Genomic DNA, 14739 nt, shown 5'->3' on the forward strand with positions numbered 1-14739 from the left:
TACAGTGTGGAAACAGGCCCTTTGACCCAACTTTTTCCAGCTGTGTTGTAACATTGTCACCCTGAAACACTCGCCACTAGTGTTGAATGCAGCCAGCATGTGTAAAGATGTGGATTTCATCCTCATTACTCATGGAAATGTTCATGTTCACAAAATGAAACTTATTTAAAACAGCAATACTATGTAACTGACTATACCCACTGGCTCTTTTTAATGTGTTTCAGTATTTAACTCTACTGTATAAAAGTAGCACAATCTTTGCTATCAACAGTGAATACATTCTGGCAGCCAATTTTAATTTTACTGATGAAATGTTACCAATTGATAATTGACAAAATGGTGCTGGAAAGCCAGCAGGTTGTACTAATTGTACTCCGGATCTCTGCAACTCATTCCTCCACTTTTTCGCTGATAAAATCAGCACCATCTATCAATCTTTATCCCCTGTACCCGACTCCCCAGCATCTACTCCACCACCTACCAAGGCCCCTCCTTTCAACATCTCCACTGACCTCCTTACCCCTCCTCCACACTGCTTCCTCTCCCAGTTTGACCTGGTCACCCCTATTGAAATCTCCAAACTCATCAGCTCTTCCAAACCCACTACATGCTCCCTCGACCCTCTCCCCACTCCCCTGCTGAAGTCCTGCCTCCCCGTTCTCTGCCCCTACCTCACTAATCTCTTCAACTCCTCATTGTCCCAAGGAATTGTCCCCTCCGCTTTCAAAACTGCTGCTGTCACACCAATCTTAAAGAAACCTGGTCTTGATCCCTCCTCTCTCATTAACTACCGCCCAATCTCAAACCTCCCCTTTCTTTCAAAAACCCTGGAGCGTATCGTTGCGTCGCAACTTCATTCCCACCTCCTTGCGTATAACCTACTTGAACCCCTCCAATCTGGCTTTCGCCCCCTCCATAGCACAGAAACTGCTCTCCTCAAAGTCCTCAACGACCTCCTCACCTCTGCTGACACTGGTTCCCTCAACATCCTCATCCTCCTCGACCTGAGCGCAGCCTTCGATACAGTGAACCATAACATCCTGCTCACCAGACTCAAAGACCTCGGCATTGAAGGCTCTGCACTCAGCTGGCTCCGTTCCTACCTTTCCAACAGATCCCACTTCATCTCTCTCCCCAACCACACCTCTGCTACAGCCACTGTCACTCAAGGCGTTCCCCAAGGCTCCGTACTCGGCCCCCTCCTCTTCATCATCTACATCCTCCCCCTTGGTCAGATACTCCGCCACTTCAACCTGGACTTCCACTGTTACGCTGATGACACCCAGATCTACCTCGGCACCAAATCCCCCCACAACCCCCCCCCTCCCATATCAGCTATAAAAACCTGGATGCAACATAATTTCCTCAAACTCAACAGCGATGAAAGAATTCCTCCTCATAGGCTCCAAAGCCACACTCAGCAAAATCAATAACCCCACTCTCACCATCGACGGCGCCACTGTCTCTCCATCTCCCCAGGCCCACAACCTTGGCGTGATCTTTGATTCCACCCTCTCCCTTGAGCCTCACATCCGCCATGTCATTAAAACTTCCTTCTTTCATCTCCGCAACATCGCCAAACCCTCTCTCGCACCTCCCGCTGCTGAAAGACTCATCCATGCCTCCATCGCCTCCCGACTGGACTATTGCAACTCACTTCTCCTTGGCATCAGCTCCACCTACATCAACCGACTCCAACTGGTCCAGAACGCAGCTGCCCGACTCATCACCCATACAAAATCCTGGCATCACATCACTTCAGTCCTCAAACAACTTCACTGGCTTCCCATCTCCCACCGGATCACCTACAAAATAGTAAGATTAAACGTGAACTTACCAGTTTGAAGTTTGATCTGTATTTTATGAGGAGGAACGTTGAGGGAATACGTGAAGAACCCCGCTTACGACGCATGCATGTCATCCTTCAAAGCAGCGGTGTGAGGTCACAGATATCCTATATTGACCTAACATAGTAAGATTATGAAAGAGATACCAGTTTTTGATATGATCATAAGAGGGTGGGAGCGGAGGGCACGTATTCCCTCAACGTTCCTCCTCATAAAATACAGATCAAACTTCAAACTGGTAAGTTCTCGTTTAATCTTACTATTTTACTTCGGAGTCACGTGAGTGACTACGTGAAGATTTCAAAGCTCTGTGACCTCATGCCGTGGAACGAGTCCATGCTTCACAACTGCCTTGGTTGTGGGGAGAAATGATGTTAACATCATTAAACATAATACGATATTGAAACCCAACTGTAAAATATTAAATCCAATTATTGCCCCTATAGTGCAGTGAATTATATATGCAGACTTAAAATTGTTTCTGCAATTCTTCCAGGTTTAATAACTGGTTTGTTATAAAGTCATTGGATAGTTTCCTCCGTTGACCATTCTACTGTCTTGAGGGTTTTGTACATTGGTACGTCCAACTTTATAGCTGCCAATGTAGTTGCAGCCCTAATGGAGTAAGATTTAAATGTTTCCCTTAGTGTCCACTCCAGCCTTTGTTAGGACTTGCTTAACCATTTAGAGATGATCTGGACTGTCACTGTTTTGAGTGGCTATTAGTAGCTGATAAACGTGACATTTCTTCCTCTGATGATCTAGCATACTTCATGTATGATAGTAAATGAGATATAATACAGCAACGACCATCTGTCGCATAGGCTCTGTACTTTGTTTTTAGGCCTGCTGACCCCAGTCTGTTCCGTTTGACCCTATGATAAATGTGACAGGTTTGATTCCCTGATGAAATCATCATGTTGTCCAGCCTTAGTTTCTGTAGTGACTGGACTCTTTGTGCCGTGACCAAGGCCATCAGCATGACTGTTTACATAGTCAGTTTCTGTAATGATAGAGCTGTAGCTGGAGACCAGTTTCTTAACTTGGTCAGTACAAAACTCACATCCCATATATGAATGTACCTAGTTCTTGGGGATTAATTTTAACATGCCCCTAATGAGTTTTGTTACCAGTGTGTGTGTCCCCACAGAATGCCGCTCTGTACGTTCGACAGGTATGTAGACAGAGCACTCCTGGCGCAATAGTGGTACTATGACAAAGCCTCTCATCGTAATGGAGGCTTGCCAGGAATTCCAGAACAGATAGCTGTTCATATATCTGTGGGTGATGATAATAGTTATGAACGTACTTCCTATTTCTAGAGGATACCAAGTACTGTTGAATGAGTGGACTGTCTGTGACCCGCTGAAAAAATTCCGCCTATGGTCCGTCAGTCCTAGGTGTAGAAGAGGTGCTTTCAATTCTACAATAAATAGGTTAATATAGATAGTAACATGGGTAACTCTCCATGTTGCTAGAAAGAACCAGTAAGTTTGAATGACACGTGACTGTGTTCAGTAATTGGATAATGTCTGATATTATATGGCTGGCACACAGTCCCTATGCCAATCTACTAGCAGTCTGATGGATAGTTTGTTCCCTGCCAGTTTCCATTAAGGCTGTACCATATTTACCAGCAAAGTCAGTGCCATGTGAATTGTGTTAGCAGTGAACCGCAGATGACCTGTAGTTAACACAGATGTGGGTACATTTAATTGGTAATCTAGCCAGCCATCTTGGTATGATGCTCGCCAGATAGTACCCTAGGATCAATACAGAAGCCGACACAAAGTTCCCATCTGAAAGAATATAAGTACGACCAAATGAAGTGGCCACCACCTCTGATTATGATAAGGATATTTAGTACACGAGTTTCTGTGATTCTTATTGGATGTCTCCATAACATCTATAATGTGTGTACGTAGTTTAATAATGCTTCAATTTGTTGCTCCCTTGTCCGAATGACGTTCAGTTCAGTACATGCTGAACTAAGGAGCAAGTAATGAATACCTCCACATTCTATATCAGTGGTTAGGGAGGTTCCAGGTTTGCATATAAGGCCAGTGCATCCTGGTGAACTAGTGTCATATCTATTTCTAATAGTGCGGCCGATAATATCCCGCTGATAGGACTTTAGAACTTTCTTTCGGTTCAATACCTTGTCCTGTTATGTTCCCGGAGGTAAATGTCTTGCCAACACCTCAGCAAAGGTATTGGCTTGCAGGTGATGTGTAGACATGTACTTAATGCTGGCAGCCATCCTGGCCTCTAGATCTTTGCCAGTCTGTTTTTGCTGAAAGTATTGCCCCACCATGTCCAGCAACTTGGTTTCCTCGTCCTCCATATGGGAATGTGGCTCCATCTCTGGTTCAGAATCTAACACAGGCATCCCTTCAATACCCTCTTCCGAGGAGGATGAAACATCAAGCAGCCCTTTATGGTAATCTGCTGAGGGACTTACACCTATGCCACTGTGGCTATCGTCCATATCCTGGAGCCTGCCACGCTGGAGAAGTTCCTCCAACAACCGCTCCTGACGACCTACATGCTCTCGGGCACTAGTCGCACGAGGTTTTTGCCGCAGCCGGTCCCCATGCCTACGGGCACTGATCGCTCCCGGCCGCCCCATATAATTGTGCCGTTCCTCGCAGTCCCGGTTCACCTGTCGCTGACAGCCGAACATGCTGCAGCCTCTTGTACCGGTTTCCCAGCTCCGCGAAAGTGGCCTCTGCTGGCTGTGCTATATCCTGCAGCTGCTCATCCTTACTCCGGTATCGGTAAGTATTATCCGGAGGCTGTTTCTCCACATCATTTTCGCAGTGATGTACTTTGCGCTTTGCCTTCCCGCCCGGTCTAGGATTTGATTTTCCCGGCGCGGGGTTTAAATCCGGCACAGCTGATGTCTCCCCTCCTTCAGGGTTATGTAAACCTGTGCCTTGGTCAGGGTCTGACCAAAATTGGTCCTGCCCACTCTCCTCCGAGGAGTAAGAGATATTCTGCAGCCCCACACGGGGTACCGGTGTGGGGCTTGCCTCTTGCCCACTGTGGCTAGCCTCCACATTCATGGGACTGCCACCATGGAGGAGCTCCTCCACTTCCACCTGTTTTGGTGTGACTTGCACTTTCGGAGATGGTGGTGCTGATTTCTTTCTTTCTTCCACCTTTTTCGGAGATGGTCTCTGTGAAAATTTGTTGTAATTGATGGCCAGTCATGTAATTTATACTGGCTGCCATCCTTGGATCCCAGTCTCCACCATCCAGCAGCTTCTGGATTATGTAATCCTGTGTGGTCAGGGTAGCAATGTTACAAAATTTTGAGATTTTAAAAATCAAGTCTGCAATTTATCCCATCAGATAAAGCATAACAATAAGTTTAATTTGACACCAAATTCACTTTCATATCTCAAGTATTAAAAAGGTTATGGCCATTTTCATACTCGGAAATTAGCATCTTGTTCCCTATTGATTTTCAATGGACATTACAAAAAAGCTGTGATCTTGGATAGTCAAAAGCCCATTTCTTAAGGAAAGATTAACATTTTTAAATAGCCTAAGTGTCCAAAGATTATTCACAAATAATTCACAATATAACATGATTTTTATATCTAATTTACATTAATTTATAGGCCAAATGGAAGGAATTTAGTGTTCAATTGCTGTAAATAAATGCCCATTTAAATCGGCTTTCTAGTGGGTTCATGTGAACGCGCTGGTTTAGAACGTTCACATCGCGCTGGATTAGTGCCCTCAAATGCCGAGAAAAATACTGCGGGATATAAAAAGCCCAAAATGAACTACTCGCTATAGATATACCGGGTTATATATATGCCCCATTTAATGTAAAAATAAGGTACATACCTTTAATTGTTTGCTTTATTAAACCCTGGGGCTGCGAGAGGTTGCGGAATGAGAGAGTAATTTTAAAACTATTATAACCATATTATCGAGGCCTATAAAACTAATAATACCTTTTGCGACCGGGTCTTGCAGCGATTTTTCGTTAATGATTTACTAGGCTGAACATCTGCGATTAGTACAGCCTAGTAAAAATCGCGTTTTAAACCCGCCCCCTCCAAACAGCGCCAAAATCGCGGACATGGCTGTGGGCAGATTCCCAATGACGATTCAGGTAGGTTTTGCAACATACCTAGTCAGGGTGTGGCCCATCAGGGTCCGGCCCACTCTTTTTTATAGAGTTAGAGATCTCTAGGGGTCCCGCACGGGGTACCCATGTGGGGCTTACCACCTGCCCACTGTGGCCAGTCTCCACATCCATGTGACTGCCACTGTGAAGGAGCTCCTTTTTTCCCCCGCTGTTCCCGTCCCCTGTACACACGGGCACTGGTTTGCGGGTTTTCCTCGCCCCGCCGCTGACCGCACCGGTCCTGTATGTAGGTCCACCACTCCACACGGTCCCGGTACTCACAGGCACCTGTGCTGGCTGCTGATCATGCTGCAGCCACTCGTACCGGCTTCCTCCAGCGTGGGCTAGCGGGTCCACGCCGTCTCCGCACTTCCAGCGCCTCGGACCCATCTAATACTTTAACCAAAGGATTAACAAACAGATTCTATGAAAACCCCCTATTTTTAGGTCTACACCATTTTCCCACATACCTATAGTAAGGGTCATAGCAACATAGAAATTAGGTGCAGGAGCAGGCCATTCGGCCCCTCGAGCCTGCACCGCCACTCAATTCAATGGGGTCCGTGGGGTTGTACCCGATTTGTCGGGATTTTTGCTGTGTAGCCGGTCAAACCGGCTCCAACGCTCTCAGCGCTCCTGGCTGCTCGTTTATCTCAGACCGCTGGGACCGACCCCGGTACTCACGGTACTGGTCCCTCGCGGTCGTTTGCAGCCGGTCAACCCCGCTCCAATGCCCTCAGTTCTGGGCGCTCCCGCTGTTGGTCAGATTCGAACCGCTCGGACCGACCCCGGTGTTCACGGCACTGGTCCCTCGCGGCAGTTCCGCAGTCGGTCAAACCGGCTGTTAATCTTAAACTTAAACCGCTGGGACCAACCCCGGTGCTCACGGCACTGGTCCTTCTGCGGTCGTTTTGCAGCCTGTCAAACCGGCTCCAATGCCCTCAGCACTGGCCGCTCCTAGCTGCTCGTAATCTTAAACCGCTGGGACCGACCCCGGTGCTCACGGCACTGGTTTGCAGCCGGTCAGACCGGCTCAAATGCCCTCAGCATTGGCCGCTCCCGGCTGCTCGTAGGGACCCCTCGGACCAACCCCGGTACTTACAGTCTGAAGAAGGGTTTCGGCCCGAAACGTCCCCACTCCCTTCGCTCCATAGATGCTGCTGCACCCGCTGAGCTTCTCCAGCCCTCCTGTGTACCCCTGGTACTTACAGCACTGGTCCCTCGTGGTTGCACTCTGTCCTGCAGCCTCGGCGCTGGCCGCTAGTGACTGCTCCAAGCCAGACTCGCTTGAGACTGGCATACGGGACGTCTTTGCTTCGCTTCCCGCCCGGCCGAGAAGTGAATTTTGCCGGTGCGGGAGCGAAGTCGTGCACAGGTGTTTCCTCTCCGGAAAATTGGTGTGCAGTTGCTGCTGCTGCCGGCTGCCCGCACTCCGCGGTTCTCCCCCGCCAGTTTTCCGCAGCCTTCATGGACCCGGTCCATGACTCCACCTAAAAGGTAAGTGGAAGGAACGCAGAGTCTCTTACCTGCTGTTCCCGACTTTCAAATTCTCCCGCTGGGGAACGTCGTTCCCCCTGTGTGACTCTTTGCAATGCGTGTAGCGATATGACACGCATGCGTCGTAAGCGGGGTTCTTCACGTAGTCACTCACGTGACTCCGAAGTAAAATCCTGGTCCTCACCTACAAAGCCCTCCACCATCTGGCCCCCCCATATCTCACTGACCTCCTCTCCCCCTACCAACCCTCACGGTCCCTCAGATCCACATCAGCCGGTCTCCTCTCCATCCACAAGTCCAACCTCCGCAGTTTTGGGGACAGAGCCTTCTCCAGGGCAGCTCCCAGGCTCTGGAACCCCCTCCCCCAACTGATCCGCAATTCCGTGTCCCTCACCATCTTCCAGTCCCGCCTCAAGACCCATCTCTTCACCTCTGCCTATCCTTAGCCCCACGTCCCCCTCCCTTTTCATCTGTGCATTAATTGCCTCATATGTGTTTTGTATTGAATTCTGTATTTACTTTGTGTACTAGTCATGTCTCTACTATTTATTTCATTCCCCTTACATGTTTTTCCTCTACCTGCTAAATTTTTGTAAGGTGTCCTTGAGACTCTTGAAAGGCGCCCATAAATAAAATGTATTATTATTATTATTAATTCAACATTACAGTGACTATAATATGTTTATGCTCAGTTGTTCTAAAGATTTCCCAACCAATTTTGAAACCAGCTTTAATATTTTTGACAGTATGAGATCTTGAAAATGGAATATGTTTTAAAGTGTGAAGATTCCCATGGTTTGTGCAGGTCCCATGTGCCAGAATATAGATAGGTTTGTAAGTTTGCTGACGACACCAATACTGGAGGAGTTGCAGACAGCTGAATATTATCTTCCCATCTCCACCCCTTTCCGCAGACAGTTCCCTCCACAACTCCCTGGTTAACTTCCCTTCCCATTCAAACCACCCCCTACCCAGGTACATTCCCCTGCAACAGCAAGAGATGTAACACCTGCCCCTTTACCTCCTCCCTAGACTCCGTCCAAGGATCCCGACAGTCAGGTGAGGCAGAGGTTCACCTGCACCTCTTCCAACCTCATCTACTGTATCCGCTGTTCTAGGTGTGGACTCCTATTTATCAGGTGTAGAATGGGCAGATCAATGCAGATGGAGTGTGAGGTGGTACAATTTGCAAGGTTGAATGTAAGGGTGGTGGGGTAAGTATATAATTAGTGGCAAGACCCCAAACAGCATTGATGTGCAGAGGGATCTTGGAGTTCATAGCTCACTGAAAGTATCAGAACAAGTAGATAGGGTGGTAAAGATTGGGTGGTATGCTTGCCTTCATTGCTAGGGGCATTGAACGCAAGAGTCAGGAAGTCAAGAACTTTTGGACTTTAGCTGGGTTGCATTTGGAGTATTGTGTGCAGTTCTGGTCGTCCCATTATGGGATAAATGTGGAGGCTTGAGAGAGGGTGCAGAGGAGGTTTATATCAATGCTGGGTAGACGCAAAATGCTGGAGTAACTCAGCGGGACAGGCAGCATCTCTGGAGAGAAGGAATGGGTGATGTTTTGGGTAGAGACCCTTCTTCAGACCCAAAACATCACTTATTCTTTCTCTCCATAGATGCTGCCTGTCCCGCCGAGTTCCTCCAGCATTTTGTGTCTACCTTTGATTTAAACCAGCATCTGCAGCTCTTTGACAGGACATCAATGCTGGCTGGATTAGGAGATTTCAGCTTCAGGGTTAGACTTGGTTGTTTCCTAGAACGTTGGAGGTTGACGGGACACTTGATAGAAATATATAAAATGATGAGGGGCACAGATAAGGTAGACAGTCAGCACTATTTTCCCAGGATGGAAAGGCCCAACACTGGAGGGCATAGCTATAAGGTGAGGGGGAGAAAGTTTAATGGGGATGTGCAGTGCACACAGAGTAGTGGGGGCCTGGAGCACACTGGTGGAGGCACATATGACAGTGATGTTTAAGAGGCTTTTCGATATGAAGGGATATGGATCAAGTCCATGCAGATGAGATCAGTTTAAGTTGGCATCATGTTGGGCACCAAGATTGTGAGATAACGGGCCCGTTCTTGTGCTGAACCTCTGTGTTCAAAATACCCAAACAGTATCCAGAAAAATGTTTGATGATTAGTGTGTAGGATCTGAACCTGGTGAGGACCATTCTCGGATCACTCGAGGAAGATAGTTGGCAGCAATCTGCCTCTCATTTACACTTTCAACAATCTAGAGTCCAATATGAATTCATGTGAACCAAAGAAAGTTATATTTATTAAAAATGCATTTAAGACTCATCGTAAAAACATTCATGAATTCAGTAATTAACAGTACTGTTAACGCACCAGTAATCAATCATAGCTGAATAGAATGTTCATTTATCTTTTATTGAAGTTACAGAAGTTTGTAGAAATTGAATATGAGCAATGAATATGGCCAAATGTTTTATCCAAGGGGTGGGAGAAGGGGGAGAGAGATGGTGGGCTATCAAACCTAACATCTGTTTTTTAAATAAGCAAAGTATCTATAAGGATGACAATATATTCCTGGTTACAACTGTCCTCGAGTGGTCAACTGAAATGAACTTTCAGTAACCATTCGAACGTATTTCCCTTATATCAGTGATTGATCAATTTATCATCAGTGTACACATGAACATACTTTTCAAACATACCATGTAGTGGTTATGTCACAATTGAAAAATAAAAGCACAAAAATGTTTACACTCTTTTACAGGTAAATAAAAGATCATATTGATTTAAACAGGTTTACCTTCAAGGGCATAGCATAGTTCAATTTTATTACCTATTACATAATTAGCTTCTTACATACAAATATTGACAAAGTTTGGCTTGTGCTTCAAAGCCTTTTGAGTCTATCGAGTCCACAATGCAGATCATAGTTGGACATCATTGGGGGGGTGATCTCTGCTACTGCTGGCTATTTCTTCACCCTCTGATATGGATTTGATTTCACCACTTGCAGCCTCGTCCCCCTTCTCCACCGCTTTCTCTGGCTCCAGGCCCTCTGGGCAGGGAAGCTTCAACAACTCTTCACGTAATTGTGCAGTGTGACGCTGCAAGACAAGCAGCCGGCAATCATGTCAGGAAGGAACGTTTTGTGCTCATACATTTAGATGGTTGTAATTCAGAAACCACATTCATAAAATCACGACTGCTCCATGAAAATGTAGGGCATTTTGTTTGAAATGAACAAAAATGATTGATGTAGAAAGGAACTGCAGATGCTGGAACTCAGTGGGACAGGCAGCATCCCTGGATACACGGAAAGGGTGACATTCAGAACGAGATCCTTCTTCAGGCTGAGAGTCAGGGCAGAGGGAGACTAGAGATATGGAAGGGTTTTGGAAATGTGATATGGATATGGAGATATGGGAATGATTTACATGGGTAGTGTAGAATTGGAATAGGTAGAATTGAGCAGCAGAGTGGCTCAGCTGGAAGAGCTGCTACCTCACTGCTCCACCACACTAGATACAATCCTAAGCTCTGATGCTGTCTGTGTGGAGTTTGCATGTTCACCCTGTGAATGCATGTGCTTCCCTCTGATGCTCTGGATTGGTCCTGCTTCCAAAACATGTGCGGGTCGATGGATTGATTGGCCGTCGTAAATTGTCCCTGAAGATAAAAATCTATGTTGGAAAATCTCAATGGGTTCTCGGACTCTCAGTCTGAAGAAGGGTCTCGACCCAAAACGTCACCCATTCCTTCTAGCCAGAGATGCTGCCTGACCACCATTTTGTGTCTATCTTCAGTGTAAACCAACATCTACAGTTCCTTCCTTCACATTGATATTCCTCACTGCTTCTCCTCTCACCCCTATGCGTTTACCCAACTGTATCTGTCTTTTAATAAGCACTGTTTGCTCTTTAACAAATTCATGACATATTTGTGTTTTGTACCACGTCTTTGCAATTCTTTGATGGAAATGGAAGCTCCAATCCCACATCAGAAACGATGCAACTTTGATTTAAACAAACTCCACATTTCGGCATAGTATATTGCAGCCACTTATACATGGAGAACCTCCACAACCAAGATGATTAAGAAAGAACTGCCGATGTTGGAAAAATCAAAGGTAGGTAAAAATGCTGGAGAAACTCGGCGGGTGAGACAGCATCTATGGAGCGAAGAAGGGTCTCGACCCGAAACGTCACCTATTCCTTCGCTCCATAGATGCTGTCTCACCCGCTGAGTTTCTCATGCATTTTTATCTACCTTCCACAACCAAGATGATCACTCACTTGCCATCATAGTATCATTGACTTGTACAGCACGAAACCTGACTTGCAGATCAACATCCAAGGCAACTAAGATGCTCCAATGCAGCTAGCCCCTTTTGCCTGCACTTGGCCCATATCGCTGTAAGCCTTTCTGATCCATGTACTGATCCAAATGTCTTTTTAAAAGGTTGTTATTCTATCTACTGAACCACCTGCGGCAGCTTGTTCAATATTACCACCCACCACCCTCTGTGTAAAATAGTTGCCCCTCACCTTCCTCTTAATCTTTCCCCTATGATTCTAAACCTAAACCCATCCCGCGGTCCAGGCATAAGCTCAGGGGCGACCGCGCTTTTGCGGTTGCAGCTCCTAGACTGTGGAACAGCATCCCCCTTCCCATCAGAACTGCCCCCTCAATTGACTCTTTTAAGTCGAGACTTAAAACTTATTTCTACTCTCAAGCCTTTCTTGAGGTCCTCTGAGGGAGCGCTGTACGTATGTATTTATGTCTGTATTGTTGATCTATGTACCACTGTATGTAGCACGTTTGTACCTGCACTGATGTAAAGCACTTTGGTCAACGAGAGTTGTTTTTAAATGTGCTATAGAAATAAAATTGACTTGACTTGACTATGTCCTCTAATTCTTGATACACTTGCCCTGGGAAAAAGTGCATTCACCCTTTGTATTCTCCTCATGATTTTTTACACCTCTATAAGATTAGCCCTCAGTGTCCAGAGTTCCAATCAATGCAGTCTTAGTCTGCCCAATTGCTCTCTATTAACTTAGGCCCTCGAGTCTTGGCAAAATCGTCGTCAATTATCCCTGCACTCTTTCCAGCTTAATGGCATCTTTCCTACTGCAGAGCGACCACAACTGAACTATAACACTACAAGTGCAGCCTCATCAATGTCTTGTACAACTTGTATCCTAACTCTTATACACAGTTAGACACAAAATGCTGGAGTAACTCAGCGGGACTGGCAGCATTTCTTGAGAGAAGGAATGGGTGACATTTCAGGTCAAAACTTCTTCAGTCTTCAGATAGCATTAAGGACAATCCCAAGAGATTTTATAAATACATAAGGGGGAAAAGGGTAACTAGAGAGAGAGTGAACCCTTCAGGAATCAAAGCGGTCACCTCTGTGTGAAGCCACAGGAGATGGGCAAGGTCCTCAATGAGCATTTCTCCTCTGTATTTACCGGGGAGATAGACACGAGGATGGAGGAACTTGGGGCAGTCAATGGAAGTGTCTTGAGAGCTGTCAGTGTTGGTAGACAAATCTCCAGGGCCTGATCAGATATATCTAAGGACATTGTGGGAATCTAGAGAGGAAATTGCGGGGGTCCTGGGTGAAATTTACGAGTCGTCTTTAAATACAAGAGAGGTGCCGGGAGACTGGAGGGTGGCAAATGTTGTGCCTCTATTCAAGAAGGGCTGCAGGGAAAATGCTGGGAACTATAGGCCAGTGAGCTTAACATCTGTAGTTGGGAAAGTTACTAGAGGGTATTCTGAGGGATAGGATATACAGGCACTTGGATGGGCAAGGGCTGATTAGGGATCGTGGGAGGTCGTGTCTCACAAATCTGATTGAGATTTTTGAAGACATGATCAAAATAGTTGATGAGGGCAGAGCTATAGATGTTGTATACATGGACTTCAGTAAGGCATGCAACAAGGTTCTGCATGGTAGGCTGCTCTGGAAGATTAGATGGCATGGGATCCAAGGAGAGATAGCTGAATGGATAGAAAATTGGCTTCATGGAAGGAAGCAGAGGATGATGGTGGAAGGTTGCTTTTCAGACTGGAGGCCTGTGACTAGTGGTGGGCCTCAGGGTTTGGTGCTGGGCCCGTTACTGTTGTCATCTATATCAATTATTTGGATGAGAACATACATGGCAAGATTAGCAAGTTTGCAGGTGACACAAAAGTGGGTGGTTTTGCAGATAGTGGTTGTGAAAAATTGCAGCAGGATCTGGATCACAGGTTGAGTAGGCTGGGACTCTATTCTTTGGAGCGCAGGAGGATGAGGGGTGATCTTATACGTAGTGCATAAAATCATGAGAGGAATAGATCGGTTAAATGCACTGAGTCTCTGGCCCATAGTAGGTGAATCGAGGACCAGAGAACATAGGTTGAATTAAACACCATTTGTCATTCTTTGGCCCACTTGCCCCAACGATCAAGGTCCCGCCGTTATTCATGATAACCAACTTCTCTGCCTATGAGGGAGGAGCAGTGGTGGAGTTGCTACCGTACAGTGCCAGAGACTTGCATTTCATCCAGACTATGGGTGCTGTCTGTATGGAGTTTGCATGCTCTCCCTGTGAGCACGTGGGTTTTCTCCAAGTGCTCCCGGTTTCCTCCCACATCCCAACGTTACGCAGGTTTGTTGGTTAATTGGCTTCTGTAAATTGCCCCTAGTTTGTAGGTTGTGAAACTGGAATAATACAGGACTTGTGATTGTTGGTCAGCGCTCACTCAGTGGGATGAAGGCCCTGTTTCCATGCTGTATCTCGAAAACTATACCACCCATTTCAAGGTCATCCGCAAACCTACTAATCATGCCTTGTACATTCCCATCCAAATTATTGATATAGATGACAAACATGAATAAGCCCAGCACCGATCTCTGAGGCACACTACTAGTCACAAGCCTTCCACCACCACCCTGTTTCCTACCATGAAGTCAATTCTGTATCAGGTTAGCAGCTCTCCATGTGATCTCACTTTCCAGAGCAGTCTGCCACGTGTGGAAATTTCAAGGGCCTTGCTGAATTCCACATAGACTATACTTACGATCCTGCCTTCATCAGCCTTCTTGGTTACATCCTCAAAAAACCCCATCAAATTCATGAGATGATCTCCCACACACAAAACCTTGCTGACTATTCTTCATCAACCCACTTTTCCAAATGCATGTAGACAAAAAAGCTGGAGAAACTCAGCGGGTGAGGCAGCATCTATGGAGTGAAGGAATAAGCGATGTTT

The 14739-nt window shown here is 46.2% G+C and overlaps 1 protein-coding gene across 1 annotated transcript in view; it reads right to left on the minus strand.

Annotated features, from left to right (window-relative positions):
* Positions 1-9750: 9750 nt before the first annotated feature.
* birc6 (baculoviral IAP repeat containing 6) overlaps positions 9751-14739 on the minus strand; it is a 348945-nt gene continuing 343956 nt past the window's right edge. Inside the window, 1 exon segment of the mRNA XM_055639933.1 lies at positions 9751-10580. Coding sequence (XP_055495908.1) covers positions 10401-10580 — 180 coding nt within the window. The 3' untranslated portion in view covers positions 9751-10400.

Source organism: Leucoraja erinacea, chromosome 8 (genome assembly GCF_028641065.1).
Source record: "Leucoraja erinacea ecotype New England chromosome 8, Leri_hhj_1, whole genome shotgun sequence".
Taxonomy (NCBI): Eukaryota; Metazoa; Chordata; class Chondrichthyes; order Rajiformes; family Rajidae; genus Leucoraja; species Leucoraja erinaceus.